Source organism: Nannobrachium achirus, assembly GCF_963921795.1.
Source record: "Nannobrachium achirus genome assembly, chromosome: 10".
Lineage (NCBI taxonomy): Eukaryota > Metazoa > Chordata > Actinopteri > Myctophiformes > Myctophidae > Nannobrachium > Nannobrachium achirus.
Genome location: NC_137819.1, coordinates 57232948 through 57255376, shown reverse-complemented (window position 1 = coordinate 57255376; position 22429 = coordinate 57232948). Strand labels below are relative to the sequence as shown.

Sequence of the window (22429 nt, the reverse complement as noted above, 5' to 3'; positions counted from 1 at the left end):
TCTTTGATTGCCATAACTATTTCAGTCAGCTGCAGTGTGTTCAGCTATATTATACTTTTGTAATAAAGTCATTTTACCAACATTTGTGGAGTTATTTTTAATTTATACATAGCTCAGCATGAAGTTATTTTAAAATACATTTATTTTTCATACTGGAAATGTATCCACATCTATTCACTAGTCACGGCAAAGTCATAACAACGGATTGTGGTTTTACTGAGATTGCTTCAACCACCAGATTACTGTAACCTAACCACAATAGTCAGATGGTAGATCCCATAGGCCAGAGGAATGGTCACGCTGTTATTGGTTGTCATGCACTGTATTAATTAAAGAGGTTGTCTCATGCATCCGCAAGTTTAATCTAATTTAAAATGTACAGAACAATTATTTATTTATGACCTATAAAATGGATATAGGCAGAGGTATAGCAGCCCTAGATTGTAATTTTATTTGCGATCATTAAAGGTGTTGTGTTTTTTAAAAAAAAGAAAAAATCTAATATAGCTACGAGATCAGATAATATCTCGCACACAAATTAATATAACACATCGCTCATGGGTGGATTGGCCCTGACTTGGAAAGTCTGATGATGCGAGGTAAAGGCCCTGACAACCAACCTGTCACACAGCCATAGTGACCCACAGACAGTACAGTACCTCTGGGCTATAGGATTGTAAGCATACGGTGGCTGACAGGCAGGCAGCACTAGGCCATAGCAACGTTTATTGTTCAGCGATATTTGAAAGGAAAGATGGCAGCGGCCGACCTGCGAGCCCTAGTGTTGGAAAAAGCCGAATTCCTGTCGGGCCGCCTGAAAGAGCTCGTGTCGTCCGGCCAGGGCTACATCCGAGCTCAGTTCGGGCTCGATCTGGGTCTGAAACCCGAGCTGTACCCCGGCTGGATGGTGCTGTCCACGGCGGCGGTGGGTCTGCTGCTGCTCGTCGTGGTGTCTTGGGCCGCGCTGTGCGGCGGACTGCTGACTGGGAAACAGCGGGGATCCCCGGTCAGTCACGCCGGAGGAGGAGGAGGAGGAGGCGGCGGCGGTGAGCCTATTGTAAAACCTCCTCACTTCATCAAAACTGTCAAACCAGAGGAACAGAAAAAGAAGAATAAAAAGAAATCCACCGATAAGGTAGTGTACTGCACTGGAGTCTGGCTTACTGGACCGTGGAACTGAGATAAATAACCATTGATAACAATAGGTTTATTCAGAGATTACTTCTTATTGTTTTTGCCACCAAATCAGCTGCCATGGGGCATTGCCATCGTTTTTAACTGATACTGTACTCATACGTTTCCATTTGGTTACGTGTGTACGCTGTCAGCGTTACACATGGATTAATAAACACTGAGGATTTGTACTGTTTACATTCTGTCTGGTATCTATCGTAGTCAGCTGCCTCTCTGAGAGTCTGAACCCTATCTCATGTGAACTCCAAACATTTCACATGAATGGACCAAAACTAGCTTTCTTTTGGATCAAGACTGTCATAAATGTATTGAGTCTTAGATTTGTCTATCTATGACAGAAGTGCAAATGTCAGACTTTGTATAAAAAATAATCTGAGTCTTGATCCAAGACTAGACCAAAACGTGTGTATCCACAGATTGATCATCATTAATTTACTTTATTCATTAATCTAAAATCTTTTCACATTCAGAACAAGGTTCAGTCTAATGGAGGAGTGGTGGTTGCATCTCAAGAGGAAGTTAACATCAGTGAGCCAGCTGTGTCCAAGCCATCTCCAGAGATGAAAACAGAGAAGGTGTGTGTTTTGTGCAGCTATCGCTCAGATGTCTTCTGCAGGGGTCTTCAACAGGGGATCCGGGACCCCTAGGGGGTCTTCCAAATCTTCCAATCCTTTTCATATAATAACTTGAACCCTAGTGTCCATAATGTTCAACAGGGGATCCAGGACCCCTCAGAGTTACTACAGGGGGTCCTCCAAATCTTCCAATCCTTTTTATATGAACAACTTTGAACCCTAGTGTCCATATTCTACTATAGCCAAAAATAGCTGCAAGGCGTTGTGAGCTTGTAGATCGGCTATTTTCGGCAAAGAGGCTTGGTGTAGAGGGGGAAAAGAGCAGACTACTTTTTCCAAGTACAGAGTAAAAGGTCAAGTGACTCAAGTGGTTAAATATCTGAAGACACAAATTGACATGAATCCAAAATACATAGATGATCGTGCTGTCAAAAGATGAAACTATATGGAATCTAAGAAAAGGTCGTTGGGGTCCCTGCTTCATCTCTCTCAACTAAGAGGTCCTTGGCCGGAAAACGTTGAAGACCCCTGGTCTACTGTACAAAATGTGGCATAATGTAACGCACATATGGATGGCAAAGAGACTTGTTAACACATCCCCATTTGAAAGAACGTATAACTAACTAGCCCTTACCCGTTCAAAGATATGAGCTCCGAAATGATGTGCAGTGTGTGGGTTATGGGATGTGCACTGTGCACACAGTATATGAGGGATGGAAAGTAACTTTAACTGGTGCTTGCATGCTAATATGTAGGAGCATCAATGTAAGAAATACCCGTTCCATTTAACGGCTACAGAGATACTGTGTACCGATCTGCATGATTTTTGGACAACATCTGTAACAGGGCCAGAACCCCCCCCCCCCCCCCCCCCGCCCGCCGTGTGTGTGTGTGTGTGTGTGTGTGTGTGTGTGTGTGTGTGTGTGTGTGTGTGTGTGTGTGTGTGTGTGTGTGTGTGTGTGTGTGTGTGTGTGTGTGTGTGTGTGTGTGTGTGTGTGTGTGTGTGTGTGTGTGTGTGTGTGTGGGTTTGTGTGTGATTGTGCATGGCCTGAACAACAGCGCCCCTCCCTTAACATGTGTGGTCACAAAAGGTACTGTAGGCTAAATAGATATAGATACACCATAAAAATGCAAATATACAGCATACGATTTGCGAAAGTGACAAACGGGCTTCACAGTTATGTCAGGTGTGTTCATATGCTTATGGTGATGCGATTTCAGATCAATTGCTCCAGCCACTGATGAGAAACGCGGTTTCAGACAGACAGACAGACACTCAGACAGACAGACATTCCGAAAATTATATGTTAGATAGTGGAGTGGGCCTTTGTCTGTTCTGATTGTCTGATTGTGAGCCTGTTTCATGGACAATAAATCTACAGTGGATTCCATCTACTGATTGTTTCCTGCTGCAGGTACCTGTAGAACAAGCAGCCACAACACAGGCCAAAAAGAACAAGAGGAAAGCCAAAGCGGAAGCAAAACCAACCCAGAATATTCATACCACTGACGGAAAGGAAGATGACGGTAAGACCTAGCTCCAGGGTTGCTTAATAACACATGTTTAATACATAGCTCTGAATACTTAATCGTCAGGGACTTGTCATATTAGATCAAGAAGTTTCAACTTCCTCTCGAGTCCTCAAAATGTTTTTCTTTTCTTTTTCTTTTTTTTTCTTTTTTTTGGAGCAAGCTGTGCCGTTCTCTTTCAACATGGAATGACAGTTAGTTGCTGCTCTGACAAGTAATGTTAGGGAATGTTACAAACATTGAGTTGTCTCTCTCAGCATGACACACTTACGAAAAATAACCAATGAATTGACCTCCATTACTTTGTTGTATTTGTTTCTACTTGTTTGAAACATGCATATGTATTTGACTTTTTATTTGTTGTTAATTAAGCAGACTGGTTTTCATCAAATCGCTCTGACTGTGATGTCAATTGTATTGTTTGCTACTACTATTGTTGTCGTTATAGTTGTGGTGTGGCCACCCACTTCAGTTAGAAGGATATTTAAAACAATATATTTATAATGGGGTGGACAGCCCTTGACCACTTGAACACTTCAATGAGTCTGATATACAGTAGCTGGCTAACTTAATCAGGCAAAAGGCTTTTCCATAGACGGTATGACAAATAGTGGCAAACAACACTGTCAAACTGCAGAGTATAAATTTAGGCGAGAATTTAGGCGAGTGCTGTGAGAGAGAATCTGCACACAGCCACAAGGCCTCAGTTCATCAGAGATTCATTTAACCTCAGCTGAGTGAAGCTGTGTTCCAACAAGGATTTTATTTTTGGTCACAGATTGAAATGTATCCTATACAGCCACATACAGGTATGTTTTAGGGGTGCAGGAAAAAATCGATTTGAATTCGAATCGTGTTTCTAACATGGTAAGATTCAGAATCGATTCTCATTTTCCAAAAATCGATTTTGTATTAACACCTTGACGTCCGAAATAGAATGGTGGTTGGTAGATTAGCCGTGACATTTCTATTATTGTATTGTGATCTGAGACATAATATTATGTTTATAAACATGACCCCGCAGCCCCTCCATCTTGAACAGCGCCGCTGTTTTTTCTTTTTTTTTTTTTTCCAGGCCAGTAACTCACCATGATTTTCTCGATTTCCGTTGGGATAGAATGGGGGTTTTGGCCGATCGTCGATGTCCCCGTGCGTTTCGCGTGCGCGATCCTTTCACGTAAATGTCCCCGCAAATAGTCCATGTGTGACTGAAGAACAGAACTGAAAAGTTTCGCTAGCATAGCCCCAAGCATGGCTGCTGTAGGAGCTCGAGTGTGCAGACAGCAAACGGATGGCTGGGAGTAGCCTTGGAGAAGGAGAGGCGCTGACGTCACCTCTGCTTCATGCACGGTCTGCATGAGCTATCAGTGCACGAGTGGTGACTAGGGAAGGTTAGACGATCGCCGATTTTCGGATCAAAAGCTTTTATTCCGGTTTTAAAGACAAAGTCCGGGAATGTACGGCGTGGCTGAGAGTCCCTGGGGGGATGTGCGATATAGTACGGTTTTAACATTAAGGGGCTCCCCGTGGCTTAGAAGGTGTTAATTATTATTAGATATTATGATTTTTATTTTATGGTTTTTTATTCTGATTTTTTTTATTACGATACTTTATTAGATATTATGTTGTGTTTGTACAAGTTAAAAGAATGTGTGCAAGCATGAATAAATCAAACATGTTGTCTTGGATTTACCTTTGTTTGTTTACATTATTGCAATAAGTTGATAAAACTTTTACAATTATAAAAGCTACGTAAATGTACTCTGCTGTCATGCCAGCAGACTGGAGTAGATCCTGATATATGAATTGAATAGAGAATCGTTTTGAATAGAGAATCGTTTTGAATCGAGAATTGTTTTTAAATCGGAAAATAATCGTTTCTGAATTCGAATCGTTTGAAAGAATCGAAAGAAAATCGTGAATCGTGACCCCAAGAATCGATTGTGAATCGAATCGTGGGATCATACCCAAAGATTCGCAGCCTTTTTTTAGTTGTTGACAGGTCAGCTCAAACTTGCTGCAATTACAATAGGACAAAAAGCTAGAATGAGGCCAGGGTTGTCATGTACATAAGTGGGTCGTATTTCACAAGTCTGTGTCAGGTTGCTCAAGCGTCAACTGACTGAAGATGCTTTTAACAGTTTGATTGATTGAAGACTTTATTAGAAGTTTGCATTTGAATAGGTACAGTTTCATGACAGTACAGTTCACTGGTACTAGGTCAACTAAAAGGAGATCCTAGTAAGCTTTTCGGCTTATTTACACAGGAAACCTTTATGTATCTGCTCATATTACACTGAATGGCAGACGGATATAACACAGTACAGTAACATACAGTAAGGCTGTCACGATTATGACATTTTACATGCCGATTAATTGTCACTCAAACAATTGCGATTAATTGAGTTTTTGTCATTGACAATCACATTTCTGTTTGGGTTGTAGGCTTTGAAGTTACAGATGACGGATATGATACATAACCTAAATATACAAAGAAATGAACATTGATAGTGGAAATAGATGATATACAAGCTCACAACGCGTCGCGAGCTTGTAGATCTGCTATTTCCACCAGTTTTGAAAATGTTTGAAAATATATGAAACATTTTCAACATGGAAACGAATCAACGATTATGACGATTATGACAAAATAATTGCGATAATATCAAATAATTGCGATTAGACGATTATGTAATAATTGTGCCAGCCCTGCTATGCAGAGGATAACATCGATAGCAAAAGGAAAAAGAAGAAAAATAAATAAAAGATATTTACAGTATGGGAAAAAACTAATTGGTAACCAACAAAACAATCCCCTCCTCTCAACTCCAGGTGCATGGGAGACCAAGGTCAGCAGTCGAGAGAAGAGGCAGCAGCGTAGAAAGGACAAGGGCCCAGAGGATTCTGGGAGCCCAGGAACAGTGGAGGCCCCCGCGGGACACGTGGAGCCACCTGCAGCGCCAGCAGCTGCAAACAGCAGAAAGCACAGAGGTAATCAAACCTTGTGAGCTTATAGATCTGATATGTTGTGGGTGACGGGGCACATTTTCGTCAGACACAAGCAGGCTCGCGTTCACGCGCGCCCACCGCTCCAATACGCCACTGTTCTATTTATACGCGTTGTCGCGCAGTGAAAAATGTCCGCAGCCAGTGTGTGTACCCCATTAGTAAGCATAAAATTGGCTTAATTGATGAATTGAATTGATTATATAGGATTAATGGCTATAGCTTGCATTCCAAAGAAATCATGATTGAAATATAGTTTCAATTAACTAAATATAGTACTATACATACAGTTTAATTGTGTAATTAATGGATTATCCAGTGAAAATAGTTTTTCTTTTGCTACTGTATTTCAGAGTCTCAGCATACAAGAAGCAGCGGAAAGGGTGATGCAGGCAGTGCACCTGGTAAGAGATGTAATGAACCATTATTTTCTGATCAACGAGATTCAGAACATCAGGCAAGCTTTCCTTCTTGCATAACCACTTAAAAACATCCTTTGGGATCAATAAAGTATCAATCTGTCTGTCTGGCTGCAATTAAAAACTATTGGGAAATAATGTTTTGGTACACAGGTACATCAGAGATAGCCTGATGAAGGTCTGTGCACTGAAACTTTGTTTCCCCCCAAATCGTTTTTAATTGCAAGTCAAGAGGACAGTTTGCGCAAGTATCTTCTTGTACTTTCTTGCATAACCACATAACTGCAATCATAATGACGAAACTCCCGCATGTAGAAACACATGACAAGTTGTGTTCAATATCACAGTTCAATCACAGTTCAATGTCACAAATATTAATTCCAATACTAACCATCTTCTATCTTTTTTTTCATATAATATTACCTTTATGACACTTTCTCCACACAATTCTCGCGTAAGAACTGGGATTAGCAATTAATAAATTGTTATTCCAAACAAATGTATCACAAATAAATAATAGATTTAAACATATAAAACAGCCTCCTCTGGATCTAACTCATATTAACACATTGACCGCCATTTTAACATACCTCCGTACTCCCACCTGCCATTCGTCTCCATAGACTTCCATGTAATTGGGTGTGCATGGATCATGCACACCCATGCCTAGATAATGCACCACGTGTGTCCACATTGCTCACAGCTTTCAAACAAAAAAATCCGAATGGAAATCCGTTCAGGCATTCATGAGATAACAGCCACTATGTTTAACAAAGATGGCTGCCAAAATGGCTGCCATGCTTGAAAGATGGGGTTGCTATGGGGGTTAAACATGCAATTTCGCGATTGCTATCATGCCTACTCCATTTTTTGGGGTCCAAAATTTTTTTTGAAAAAAAATTTTTTTTGAAAAAAAAAAAAAAAAAAAAAAAAATTCTTTTTTTTTTATTCTCGGGACTATCGGGCCTGGCGGGGAAAGACATTGGAATAATCTCGGGACTATCGGGCCTGGCAGGGAATGAGTTAAGCTAGCAATGACATAATAAAATCTGTGTATAAATAATAATGGAAGTCCGCACAACAACCTTGTACTTTTAACATAATCAAATCTGTGATCTCACAGTACAGACATAATATAACCAGCACCACTATGTGAACAAGATACGTAATATAAACATAAAGAAACAAGTTTATTCTATATTTAGCACATTTTATTAAACTAAATGTATCACTCACCTTCTGTTTGATGGACAGATTGGACAGAAGTAATTACTTGTGTTGGTCGGCTTAATTATGAAATAAAAAGCAATACCCTTATATCATCACTGTCGGGCTGAAATCTCGTATCTACAAGTTTCAAATGTTTAAATGTTTTCGCAAAGCATAGCCCTGCTTCATCATACAAGGCCGTCGCACAAAGGTAGTGAAAACAGGCGATCTACAAGCACACAACGCCTCGCGGTGTGAGGCGTTCTGTGCTTGTATATCGGCTGTTTTCACTAGTTTAACTCATTTTTAAAATGATAAATACAAAACAAACAGTTTTCGACCCGACAACGACGATATTTATTGTTGTTGCATCAATTGTGGTATGGATAAAGACTCAGATTGTCTATTGTTCCTGCTGTCCACCTCTCCAGCATCTTCTGGTTGGAGAGAGGAGCCCTCGGTCAACGGTGGAGGGTGGACCGAAGGGGAGAAGTGGAGCGCTGGGTCCGCAGCATCGCGTCACAGAGCCCAGCCTGAGAGCCAGTGCTGGGGACAGGAGACACAAGGTATTGCCCACATCAGGACTTGTTTTTGCTCGATATGTTGTTTATATGTTACTCTGGTTCTATCTGTGATCATACAGTCACTGTCGGGCAGAAACCTTGTATCTCCAAGTTTCATATTTGTAAACCTTTTCGCAAAGTAAAGCACTGCTTCATCATACAAGGCCATCGCACAAAAGTAGTGAAAACAGCTGATCTACAAGCACTCAACACCTCGCGGTGCTATGAAAGGTACACAAATACATAAAGTCAGACAAAGTTTATCACCATTTTCCTCCATTGGTTTTTGTTGTACTCATTAGGTATTACTCTTTCAGGGTTGCACATTGTTTTAAACAAATACAGGCCTTCAAAACAAATACAGGCCTTCAAAACAATTCAGAGTTGAGTTCTTAAATCGAAACTTTCATCAAATATACGTTTTTCAAATAGATTCGAACATTTTGAACTTTTTGACACATTGTGAAAACACAGATCTTGTGTGCAAACCAAACAATGACCCTGTTGTCCTCTTTGCACAGGGACGTGGAGTGGGGTTGATGGCAGGATGAAGGCTGATCTCAACCCTGTGTCCTTCTCCATGCTGGGGTTGAACGCTACAGGTAGGAAATAGTGATTTCATTATCAGGTGGTGTGTGATTCAAAACTATTTTTGCTTGTTGCATTTCTTTGATATTTTATCTGTCTTTTAGGCTACAGACACTGTTTTGCTGTTTATGAAAATGCACCAATCTTACCTGTTCAAATTCCTAGTGTAAACATGACAGCTGAAGTGGTTGTTGAACAACACCCCCTCAGATGCAATATATTTTATTGCTTAAATATACTTGGTGAAATACAGATTTAAGTCGCTGATAGCTTCTCTCTCTCTCTCTCTCCCCCTCTCTCTCTCTCTCTCTCTCTCTCTCTCTCTCTCTCTCTCTCTCTCTCAGAGCCCATGTCTCACCCTGACCTTCAGTGGGACAGATATCCTGATGTTAGTGATGAATGGTCTGGTTTCAGTAAGTGTTCAACCATCAGTTGAATATTCGTATGTAAAATTATACTGAACAAGCATTCTGTCAGACACTGGTTGGTTATGATCGCTAAATAGAACCATGTACACTGTTTAGTGAGACAATTAGGAGGAAAAACAAGAACTCAAAGTTAAATATCAATATGAGACACGGCAGGCTTGGAAGTAGTACATTTTGGAGGATGTCGATAAGAGGTAATATCCATTGTCTGTATTATACTAATATGCTGCTGATGTGGCGTTCCAGATGGGATGGCAGCTGTGGACCCCAGTTCAGACTGGAACTCCCCAGCAGAGCACTGGGGCAATTATGAAGAGCCTCCTGTATTGGTGACGCCAGCCGCACCACCCAAGGAGCAGGCTGCCCCTCTCAAGGTCTGGCTGGCACTCTTTGCTATGTTTATCGCTCGCTTTTTAGGGCAGTGTTTCTCAAACGTTCAAATTTCAAGGTCTCCCCTTACTCAAAAAATTGTACAAAATCGAACCAAATGAACCCTAACAGGTTCATTTGGTTCCATTTGTACACGAGTTACAGACTTGTAGGGAACTTTGTTACTGTCAATTGGAGCTGCTCAGTGGCAGCATAGTGAATCAGCATGTTTTTAAATGTATTTATTTCTCCAAAAAATATGTTTTAGCTAATTCAACATAAAAAAGGCGGAACCAGGGCGGGACAAGGCAGATAGAGCCTGCTGGTTGGTCAGTCAGGGACCAACCAGGAGGCTAACAAAGGGTGAAATAGACCCCCCTAAAAGAACCCACAGAGTCCCTGGAATCAACTTTGAGAACCACTGTTTTAGGGGATTCAGTGTGTCCTCCTTAACCATGTGAACGTCTTTAAAATAACAAGGGCATCTACCATCATTATTAAATAGCTGATGTTGGTTCTGGCCGCTAACTGATTTTAGATCTTGTTAGTGATACTACTTAAACTCTGTTGCCAAATATTGATCCTGTCATTCATTTATTAAGTAATTTAACTACTTACGTTAAAATACACACTATGGCCCATGGTTGTTCAATAACAGAGGTCTCCTCATCTCTCCAGATCTTTGTGGGCTTCTGTCTTCTGATTGGGTTATTTTGTTGTTCTCGTTGTGGCCCAGGTGTCAGAGGATGAGAAGGAGGTTGACGATCCTTCGGAGGGGACAGCCAAATCCAAGAAGAAGAAGAAAAAGAAGAAGAAGGCAGAAGAAGATGTTGCTGCTGTTACTCAGGCAAGAAAAAGGCCCAAATTCCATATCCATTTGAACCTTAGCATCCCTGTTCTGGGACTAACATTTGGTCAAACATAGCAGATCTACAAGCTTGCAACGAGTCAAGTTTTGACTGTAGATTGGCTATTTTCTGTCAAGATATTTAGTGTAGAATGAAAAGCAGGAGGCGGGCCTAGAATAGAGCCCCTGGTATTCCGCTCAACTAAGAAAACGATTTAACAATGTCCCTGTGAGATAAGGGTAATTTTTGTGGATAAAAATGTACAGAGTTAAGCTGTTTGCACACTGCTGCGTTTTTTCGTTGTGAAATGTGTTTTTCAGGACAAGGAGAGAGAGAGAAAGATAGAGAGAGCAAGGGACCCAGTGGTCTGAAAATAAATATGAAACGGGTGGCAGTGTGAGGTTGATTTCTTTATTGACGTGCTCCGAAATTCGCTCCTATATTCGGACAAAAGAAACGCAGCATTGTGCAACGACCTTTACTGTTAACGAATTGTTGTGTCTGTTTTTTTTTAGACTGTAAGTGAGGTGTCCCACGAAGCTCCTCCCATCATGCCCTCCTCTCAGAGTAAGTATCCATCGATTTATATACTCTTCGTTGAGACGATACAATGTCTCCACAATATCATCTCCCGATTTAGAGAGTCTTACTGGTGATACAATGAGTAAGCCTTGAGTAAGAATTGTTCGTTCAGAGATTCATTACGGTATTCAATTTAAACCTGCAATTTCTAAATTAGTAGTTCTCAAACCTTAAAATGTCATGGTCTCCCCTTACTGTCAGATTTGTACTTGTAAGGGTCAATTTAGACCTCCCAAAAGGAATCCAGAGAGTCCCTGGACCCCACTTTGAGGACCACTGGTCTAAAACTCCTTTTTCTTTTAGTTTTTGTTACCTTGTATATTTGGTTGTTCTGTAAATAACCATAAAAGCCAACATGAAAAAGAATCGCGATAAGATCGTGTATTGTGATACCGCTTGGAAACATATTGTGATATTGTATTTTTCCATATCGCCCACCCCTATGCCAACCCCTATTTCTTTCTGAAAATACATCTCTGAATACAACTTTGATGTCCTTTTGTCCTGTTTCCCTTTCCTCATTCTTCCCATCCTTCCATTTCCCTTCCTTCATTCCCTCCTTTCTGTCTTTCTTCACTTCCTCCTTTACTTCCTATGTTCCTTCTCTCTAATTTGTTCCTTTACTTCCTTCACTGATCCTTCCCTTCCCTCGTCTTTGTAGAGAAATCAGAGCACACAGCGGACTCTTCAAAGTCGTCTCAGAAGAAGAAAGCGCGAAGGGAAACATGAATTCACACGACCGGTCCGTATGAATCATATGCAAATGATTGTCCTGTGTGTAAAATGCAATAATTACCAGGTACGGGAGTTTTTGTTCTGTTTTTCTTTTTTTCTTTTTTTGCTGTGGGATAAATTGACTGTACTCTATTCAATTTAAGAAAAAGAGAGAGAAATTAAAAGAAAACAAGCAGCATATACCAAGTGCTTGGCTCATCAGAGTGAACAAGTGAGGTCCTATGGACTGAGATCTTAACTGATTTGCACTATACTGCTACACTGCAAACAGAGCACAGTTCACTTGCAGTGAGAGGTACACGTTTTTAAACCTATTCTTTTTTTCAATGGCAACAAAAGTGTTTTTTTAAAGTGAGTATGTTAAATATCGTTAATGAAAATGAAGTTTTAATTAAGGAATGGAAAATGTATAAATGAGTTTACTTTGGTTCGTTTTATTTGGTCCGTCTCCCTGTTCTGTGGCACTTTTTACTCATGCGCAGGCAACAGCGTCGTCACAGTTACTGAAAGGTAGAAATCTCTTTCATCCATTTGCTGATCTTGAACCAGTTTAACCACATTTACAGATTTTGAGGTGGTGAACTTGATCCGGGATTCATTGTGCTGGTGGGCTTGCTGACGCTTTACTTTGTAGCAGTTACTACAACTTTCAGCCACAAGGAGGCACTGTAACTAATGTTAAATACTGAAAGTGTCAGTCTTAAGCAAGGTTGTGAGACACTGCTATTTTCTGTCAGTAGTACAGTTATTATTATGGAGTATCTCTCTTTAGTGTGCATTGATATTTTTGGAGACATTAACACTCTCTTTTGCACTCTAAAATACCTGTCAGATGGTTTTTTAAATCCTTGTCTTTCCTTCCGACCTCTGTGCTAGAAAAAGCCATGCCATATGTACAGATTGTAAGGGCTTTTTCCAATTCTCTGTGATTGCACTGTGCAAAAGGCTGTACTGAATTATTTTGATGTTATTGTGACTTTTTTTTAAGGATCCTTTTGCAGAATGTGAAACGTGTAAATCCCAGTTTGTAATTGACCTTCTCTGAGCTTTGTGACAAGGGGAAAGTCCTTTGTGATGTTAAAAATATAATACATAAATTACATTTAAAAAGAGAGTTGGGGAGGGGGCTGGTGCAGCTTTAATTCCATGTCAAAGGTTTTTTTTTTTAAACAAATGATAATATACATCAGGAACTGAATTCTATTGCCTTAACCTGTTAGTTGTATGTAATGTGCGTTGACATCCTTTCGTTTTAGGTTCCTTCCAATTGCAAGTTTCAATTGATGTCAAAAGTAAAAATGTATCTTGCATGACTTCGACAAAGCCTGATTTATGCTTCAGTGTTGTGCGACATGTTGCTCAACAACAACAATGTATCTTCAACTTAACCACTGGCATCTATGGGCATATCATTATCCCATTTAGGACCGAGGCTGATTCTAAAAAACGCCTTTTCAGTCCTCCTGACCTAAGTTTTCTGAAAAACTTAAAATATTTATTCAAAAATTACAAAAAAATAAATAAATGTTGTTACATACTGTACAAAGCCACAACAACAACCCCAAATGGGTTAATGTCATGAAAGATAAAGTTACAAAATGGGGTTCCCGAACTTCCCGTACTAAGAGAGGGGGGCGGTGGTGACACTGTTGCCGAAGCATAAATCAGGCAAACAATACTTGTGTACATAAATTAAATGGGCAGATAATTGTGCTGTATTTTTTGGCCCTGCTGCTGTAGTACCACTTGGTGTACATAGGGGGTTAAATGTGGGGCTTGAGCGTTTTCATAGACCTACCGTATGTATGCTTTAGAGGGGATTAAAACCGCGGTGTTTTGCTAGGTTTTGACTGTGCGTTCAAAGAGCCGTCGTGCATCAAGCTGTTGTTGGGTGGTGGTGATATACAGTATTTTTATTTTTGCCCATAAATCTTTGTAGACTTGATGGGTCGTCAGTGAGAAAGGTTTGGTGTAGCTATAGCTACTGGCACTTCTTTTATTTTATTCTTTTTTTTTATACTGATGAATGAAATGATCAATTCAGTCAATGTATTTATATACTTGTCCTTAGGATATGATTTTGAGAATGATTTTGTTTTATCGCATAAACAATATTTCTATGTTTGTTAAAGTTGAAAAAGTAATAAATGAAATGAAATGCTTGATATTACTGTCTTATATGCCTGCATGTTTTTTTGTTGTCTCAATGGCAAATAGAGCTCTAAAACAACTCACTTTTTAGCACTGGTTTATATCTTCAAACGTCATAATAAACCAGTGACAGCTGACCTCTGAGGTTGCATGGCACACGTGCAGCGGCTGACCTGACCTTCCCCTTCTAATAAAATGCACCCCCCAGGCCCAATTCCCCCATTCAGTTAGGATTTACCAGCATTTAATCTGTAGAAATCTCTTATCTCTCCATTCATTCACATGATCCAAGGGATCACGTGTCGTGTCGTCATGCTTCGCTGGTGGTTTCTGCTCTGATGAGATAGCTTTGTGTGAATGAGTGTATTCTATACTCTGAAGGGATGATAACCTTGGAAATCTGTCTGGGTGGGCTGGAGCTGGACAGGCTACTATGTCATCAATTTAAAGAATAAATCATTCAATACTACGGTATTTCATAATACCGTAATAAAAAAGGTTTATACATACAGTACATTTAGTTCTATTCGTAAAAAAACATTTGTCATAGCATATGTCATCCATATTAGACAATTGTATTTTGTGCCTCAAAATGAGGCCACCTCAGCCGTTTTTTATAATGAATAATATGCACGTTTCACCCCTTAAAGGTCAGGCCCTTTCACACACAAATGTGTATATAGAATTGTATTGTAATGAATGTCTTTGATGCAAATATAGATTGTTTCTAACATGGTTTTATCATTCCTATCAGAAATATTATCAACTTTACAATCATATTTAGTGGATGGTAAGCACAAAATAACTAACTACCAGGCACTCATATAGGTGTGAAAAAAACAGACCTTTACATGGGATAAGTTTTACAAAACTATAAATGTGGATATATAAACCCACCTTTAACAGATCAACATATTAATAGTTTCTCAAATCATCAATTTTATATAATAATATCCTGTGTGACAGGACTGATTTTACGGATTACATTAAGTAATGTTTTGTATCCTTCATGTTTTATTAAGCATTCCTATTTCAAATTATAATTTCAGAATCATTGTCTTTATTGTCAATCACAGGTTTACAAGTGTACTGTAAATATTGTGAAAATAACTGATCTATAATATCGGCTATTTAATAATACCGGTAAATAACATAATATTTGACAATTTGGTCAAGGTTTGTCCATAGTTTGTTGATTACTTTTGATACAGTACTGGTTATTTTGTTCTTCTTTTTATAGGCATTAAGCATTACAAGTTCTTAAATTGTTATAAAGCCCCTCTTCCCCCCAAAAAAATAAATCATGTAGGGTCCCGAGTCTCCCAACCACAAGTTGAGAACCACTGAGCTAGAGCTCCTCAAATCAGAGTCTATGCCCAAATATGGAAATGAATGACATCATGTCACTACATCATCTGCCGCCGGGCCAGCCCGTCCTCCCTAAAGCGGCCGAGCGTCTAGTCGGCGACCTGGCCAACTCGGGAACAATGTAAATAGGGAATGAATACCCCACCCTTTAATTGATCATCTGTTTGCGTGTGTCCATCTATGCCCATATATGGAGATATCTGTCTGTCTATGTCCATTTTATGCCCATATATAGAGATCTCTGTAGGACCCGTTTTGACCATCTGTTTGCCTGTGTCCATTTATGCCCATATATGGAGTTATCTGTCTGTCTGCGTCCATTTTATGCCCATACATGGAGATCTTTGTAGGACCCGTATTGACCATCTGTTTGCCTGTGTCCATTTATGCTCATATATGGAGATATCTGTATCTTTCTGCATACATTTTGCCCATATATGGAGATCTCTGTATCTGTTTGTCTGTGTCCCCGTATGCCCATTATGGAGATCTCTGTATCTGTCTGTGCCTCCGACTATGTTGCAGACACAGTGCCGGTTCCCCCTTTAATGCAAACCCCATTATACCTGTTGTCATAGGACCCGTTTTGACCATCTGTTTGTATCCATTTATACCCATATATGGAGATATTTGTATCTGTCTGTCTGCATCCATTTTATGCCCATATATGGACATCTCAAATATTTTTGTTGACTCATGTGGCGTACATGATGTCAGAGCCTTTTATGAAGTGATGTCACAATGAGTCAGCGCTTGCGCCGATTTCCTCCGGAACAGCCTGATGTCAACAATCAGCTCCGCATAAGGAGATTCCGAACGCTTTGCGCCGGTTTCGGAAAACCGCACATCGGGTCAGCTCTTCCGCCATTTCTAGAACCTACCGGAAGTCATATCTTGCCCAGGGTGGGGGCCCAGCATGTCCCTGAGTCATCATGGCTTCCAGTTCCCATCTGATGTTGCGTGGGAGATCCGACTGCGGCAGATTGTACTGAATAACTGCTAGCTTGCATAATGCTCTAAGACTACTAAGTCCAGGACATAAGATGTACATGTCGTCACGCCAGTTTCCTCCTTTCTTTCTGCTTCTTCCTCCAAAGAAGATGATCTGATCTCCCACAACGCAACAGCACATATGATACAATTGAGGTGGGCATTTCCCCATGGGCCCAAGCTTCTCCCAGGAGAAGGTATCTGGGTTGAATTTCCACAGACGATTCCACCCACCATATATGAACAGCTCTCCATCGTAGACAAAGGCTGAATGAGAACGGCATGTTTGTGGAGTAAGCTGTGCAGAAGGTGTGCTCAGCCAACAGTTGGTCTCTGTGTCAAACACTCTGATGTTGTTGTTACGTTTCTGTCCCATGCAGCCCCCAAATACAAACATCTTTGTCCCTATGATGGTGGCAGAGTGAAATGAGGATGCAGGTGGTTGCGGAGTGCCTCTTCCGGTCCGAATTAAAGACCAGACCATTGTGTTGGTGTCCAAACTGTTGGTGTCATTTGTGTGATTTGTGTGTTGATCCATCCCTCCGCACCATCCTCCATGTACATACATGACCTGGTCCAAGACACAGGCTGAGTGATAGCTCCTCCCATGTGGAACAGCTCCTGAAACCGTGGGTTTGGACCATTTGTGGGTGTCCACGTCTTAATGTATAAAGATTGCTAATATCCCCTGGTAGGAGTCCCCATTTGCCTCCCCAGATGTAGACAGTCTTGCCTATTAGCACAGATGTGTGGCCACAGCGCCTCAAGGGAACCTCAAGGGCAGTTTCTCCTCTTCCAATTGTCACTGGAGGCAATACCATCCAGCTTAAAGTCACTGTGTTGAAGATGTGCACTTTCATCTTCTCTCCGCTTTTTCTCCCTTGCCCGTAAAGGTACCCTTCAAAGGAGTACAACTTGTGTCCAACTGCAATGGCATTAGCAGAGGATGTCGCTGGTGTTCCTTTCAGATGTGCCGTCCAGTGAAACATGTTATACACTAGCACCTGTTGACAACTACTGCTGAATGCTGCCCTGTTGTTGCTCTAGACAGGGTCTACCACAGTATGTTCTTATGGATGGAAGTGCTTCAGCAGTGCTTCAGCAGTACGTTCCAAATGTCTAATCTCCGCCGATGCTAAGACGATATTATTCCTGCCTGGTCCAACTCACAAACCCAACTCAACTCTGCACCTTGTGTCGTCTTATACATCTTCGACCGACAACCACGTTGTCACACTTATGTCACCATGACTCAGCCATAACCAGTTCCCAATGCAGCTACACCCAAATATGGATTGTGTTGTCTAACCCCAATGTGTCGTCATGGCATCAGGCGCAAACAAAATAGCCCATGTAAGGGCATATGCTGACAATATTTTGCCAACTTACATAATCGGTCTAGAGAGATCGGCTATTTTTAAATGGACGAAATGTATATAGGCTGAATTGGTAAATGTATGTAAATCTAATAATAATCCAAATCTTCAAAGTAACTAGCTAACGGTTTAAAATACTTGTAGTGGAGTAAAAGCACAATATTTGACTCTGAGGGGTAGCTTGCTAAGTCAGCAAATACCAGTCTGAAAAAGCTTAGCATGGGACCTGTGGTCCTACGGGGGCCTTCTACAGAGACACCACTGAGAGCATCTTATCTGGTTGCATCACTGCCTGTTATTGTGACCTTAGGTCGCAAGTTTATGAAAACCGGCACATCTTGTCCGTGTATCTCTGTCTGTATGTCAGTCCTTGACACTGTGGTTCCCCTGACACATCACTGTGACATCACAGGTGACATCACCTATGTAAAAATCCATGGGTAATCCCCAGAATCCTATGCCCATATATGAAGATCCCAGATGTCATCGATATACATCACTGACCAGATGGCAAAGACATGGCCCATATCTGTGTGGCTGGTTCAGATAGGGATCTCCATGTATGGGCATAAAGGGGTTGTATGTTGTGATGTCATGGGAACCACTCAGAATCCCTTTTATGCCCATATATGAAGATCCCTGATGTCATCAATATTAAGCCCATATCTAAGAGGACTTCAAATGGGAATGCCCATATGGAGGAAGACAGGCTGTGTGGCTGGTTCAGACAGGGATCTCCATGTATGAGCATAAAATGGATGTACCATACAGTTCATGGATCTCTATGGGTACCAGGGGTCTCCATACAGTATATGGGTAACTGGTCCGATATACATCACTGGCCAGATGGCCAAGAATTGGCATGACCTCGACCTTTAGGGCGAGGTCGCATGTCGCCCTGAGGTTTCTTACTAGCATATATATGTCACGTTTTTTTTGCGTCTCAGAGAATTAGAGAAACGGAGCACTCGCCGTGCAGCACGGGGCGGAACAAGCGGTCGCCCACAACAACGTTCTCCAGGCGGAGCCTCTCGATTGTCCACGACATTGCAAGCGGCGCGAAGGCCAGCGGACCTTGGTCCTGCTCTCCGCCCCCGAGCGCCGCAGGCGCGAGTGGCCGCGAAGATCATCACCCCCCCCTGCTGGTGGGTGGTTTGGTGTTGAGATGTCGGACGCTAGCAGTCAGGCAACTTCAACAGGGGGTCCTCAGAGTTACTACAGGGGGTCCTCCAAATCTTTGTGTGATAGAAACTATAGGAGGAACAAATCCTCCTATTTTATATTAACCACTTGAACCCTAAAATCCATATTCTGAGAACTTTAGCCAAAAATAGCAGATCTACAAGCTCACAACGCCTCGCGCTGCGAGGCGTTGTGAGCTTGTAGATCGGCTATTTTCGGCAAAGAGGTGTGGTGTAGAGGGGAAAAAGAGTAGACTAAGTACAGAGTGAAAGGTCAAGTTTATTAGGTAATGACAGCTCAAGTGGTTAAATATCTGAAAACACAAATTGACATGAATCCAAAATACACTGATTATTGTGCTGTCAAACGATGAAACTATTGAAATAAGGTTGTGTGGGGGTCCCTGGTTCATTTCTCTCTCAACTAAGGGGTCCTTAGCCTTGCAGTAGATTAGAGTTTATCATGATTGATTATGTATGACGTTATAGAGTAGATCATGTATTCATTGATTATATTAATATCTAGGTCTGTACATTATGATGATACTAATACTTGATAGTTAGGAGTCGAGAGGCAACTATTGTTTTGATAAAGCCTATCTTGTTATGGTACACTTCCCCCCTCCACAGACCTAGATATTAATATAATCAATGAATACATGATCTACTCTATAACGTCATACATAATCAATCATGATAAACTCTAATCTACTGCAGCCTGAAAACGTTGAAGACCCCTGCCCTATAGTATTTGTTCCCTGCTGCCATAGCGACTGTGATGTTCTCTGAACTACACCAATTTGGGAGAGTTTGGGGATATAAATACATTTGTCAGAACTGCTGAGTTTAGAGTTAGTATTTAGACCTTTGTAGACTTGGTTCTGTAGTGGGAATGGAAGCACTGCAGAAATGTTTAATGTTGTATTAGGCATTGGTGTTGTGTTCACTGTTGGTGTGGTGGTACTGGCAGCAGCAGCACTTATCAACCAGAGTTACTCTTACATGAACAAAAATACTAAAAGAGAAGACCTGATGGGAATGGAGGAACTTTATCCAGTCTTCACGAAGAAGAATGAATGGGAGTCGAAAAGGAAAATTGAGTGAAAGGCTCCTCACCTCTCCGTCTGAGAACAGAAAGGTGACACGTGATCAGTCATATCATCATGTGTTGAATGTCGAGCTGTAGTCTACGACAGTGGTTCCTACACTTTTTTGGTTCAGGGAACCCCATAAATAAATATATATATATATATTTTTCTTTTTTCATCCGAGGCACCCCTATATTATATTCATAATTTTCACTCCTTTAGCGCCACATTTGAGCGATTATGTTATGCGGAAAACATTGAGATAATAGCCATTTTGGTTAGAACTGACTGAAAATTACTTTGTACTTCAAGTTTAAAATGATGCGAAATACTTTTTTTTAAGTGTCCAAATAAATTCCAAATATTATAAAATTATCTTGCGGCACCCCTGGATTGCCCTGGTCTACGAACAACATCCAGATAGATCTGACTGCTTGGAAACAGGTTCTATGTAGACGGTCTGAATGGATGCTGTTACTGGGAGGTAGAGTGGATAGGTTTCTGTAGCGCTGACATACAAGAGGATGTAATGACAGTCTGTTTGGAAAGAATAAATGTCCTGGAGTATGTATGGAATGCATTTTTTGTGTGCCAATTGCCTATGTAAGCCTGGGCTCTGCTCTCCCTCTGCCGCGCCTGGGGAGACAACGGACTGACCTCATGCTTCCTTCAATGCATGATAGTCCAAGTTGTTTCTTTTCACCTGACAGGCAAGGGGGAGGCATTATTGAGACCAGGATTACTGCATGTTTTTGTGAGGGTATCAACCCTAGGTGACACAGGGAGAACATGCAGTCCCTTTGATTCCAACAGAGTAGGATGTATCTAGACTGTCCTCCTGGCACTTTCTTTCTAGAGAGTCAATGTCTCATTGAAACAGCTGTACACCTTCCAGTCCATATTCACGGAACTCCTCACCACCAGATCTGGATTGGTTCTGTGTCAGAGAGAGGAGGTAGCCTACTGTGGAATCGAGCCACTGATTGTTTTAAAAGAGCCAACCATTGTTTTAAAAGATTTTCCTTTCTTTTTGTATGACCAAGTTGAGGTCCTTCTCACTGAACTTGAAGTACAATAGGCTAGGCACCAAGTTATTTCAAGCCGGTCACAGTTATGAGGAGTGTCTCTTGTGTTGTGTGGCAGATTGCAAATGGTTACATCACTTGTTTCTTTGTTTCTGTTGTTATTTCTGAGCGGTGCTAACCGCTCCTACGTCTGGCTTTGTTTGTGGGTCCCTATGTCGGTTTGAGTGTCCGTATGAGCACGGAACTCCATGTATGGAGATAACTAACGTCACAGACAGAAAGGCCCATACAAGGAGATATGCACGTGTATTGTGTTTGACAGTCTATTCACCATGGGGTGAATAGTTGATAGAAAAATCGCACCCGTGCGAAGTGAGCGGTGCAAAAATATTTAGGGAGTATGATATACTGTGGACTTTGATTTTCAAGCCTTTTCTTTAAATAATCATAAATGTTTTTCCCTTTTAAATTGAAGATATTAAATAATATCTTTATCTTTTACTCTAGAATTGTATCATAAGGATATGATATCTTGTAGAGAACAGTTCAAGAAGGATTGAAAAGGAAAAGAAAAAAGGGAGAATGGTAAAAGAAAAAGATTTAAAAAAAAGAAACAGAAAAAAAGCTATATATATATATATATATATATATATATATATATATATAATATATAGGAACACATTTATTATTTATAGTTCTTTTGTGTTTTTAGTTATTGTTATTAATAGGGTATCATGGTCTTTTGCTGTGTAGTATGAACTATATAGACAACATTGTGCATTGCTGTCGTTTTTATTAAGGAAGTAGGCGTGGTCTGTGTCCTCCGCTGAAATGGGTTGGTTTTTGTACAATTTCAGTGAATCCAATGTTTTTTATTGCATGTGAAATGTTGTTGTTGGGCTTATCAGCTGAGCATATGTTGAAGTCACCACAAATCAAAGTTGATTTGAGAGGGTTGATTAATGTTATTAATTTGTTGAACAAGGTGTTATTTGTTTTGCTTCTATAGACACTAATTACATCTAGTTCTTCAGAGACCATCATGGTGATTTGCATGGTGTCATCGATTACATCTGTTTTATGTTTAAACCTTTGGTGTTTGTAGTAAGTAGCTAATCCTTTTCCTGGTCCTTTGGAGTTTAAATGAAGTCTAAGTTCATTTATATGCAAATCTTTGTCTAGGTTGTTGTGTTTCAGCCATGTC

General features: G+C 40.7%; 1 protein-coding gene across 1 annotated transcript; it reads left to right on the top strand.

Annotated features, from left to right (window-relative positions):
- The first annotated feature begins 745 nt into the window (after window positions 1–745).
- Window positions 746–14209, top strand: mtdha (metadherin a). The gene is made up of 12 exons (XM_080735741.1): window positions 746–1135; window positions 1665–1769; window positions 3185–3296; window positions 6132–6290; window positions 6659–6709; window positions 8365–8499; window positions 9018–9098; window positions 9429–9497; window positions 9759–9886; window positions 10618–10728; window positions 11245–11296; window positions 11973–14209. The coding sequence occupies exons 1-12, from the start codon at window positions 755–757 to the stop codon at window positions 12038–12040; spliced, it is 1452 nt and encodes a 483-aa protein (XP_080591867.1). The 5' UTR covers window positions 746–754; the 3' UTR covers window positions 12041–14209.
- Window positions 14210–22429: the final 8220 nt, after the last annotated feature.

Coding starts and splice junctions, on each gene's coding strand:
- mtdha (XM_080735741.1), top strand. CDS start 755: ATGGCAGCGGCCGACCTGCGAGCCCTAGTGTTGGAAAAAGCCGAATTC. Junction 6,291..6,658: donor AAACAGCAGAAAGCACAGAG/GTAATCAAACCT, acceptor ACTGTATTTCAG/AGTCTCAGCATACAAGAAGC. Junction 9,887..10,617: donor AGCAGGCTGCCCCTCTCAAG/GTCTGGCTGGCA, acceptor GTTGTGGCCCAG/GTGTCAGAGGATGAGAAGGA.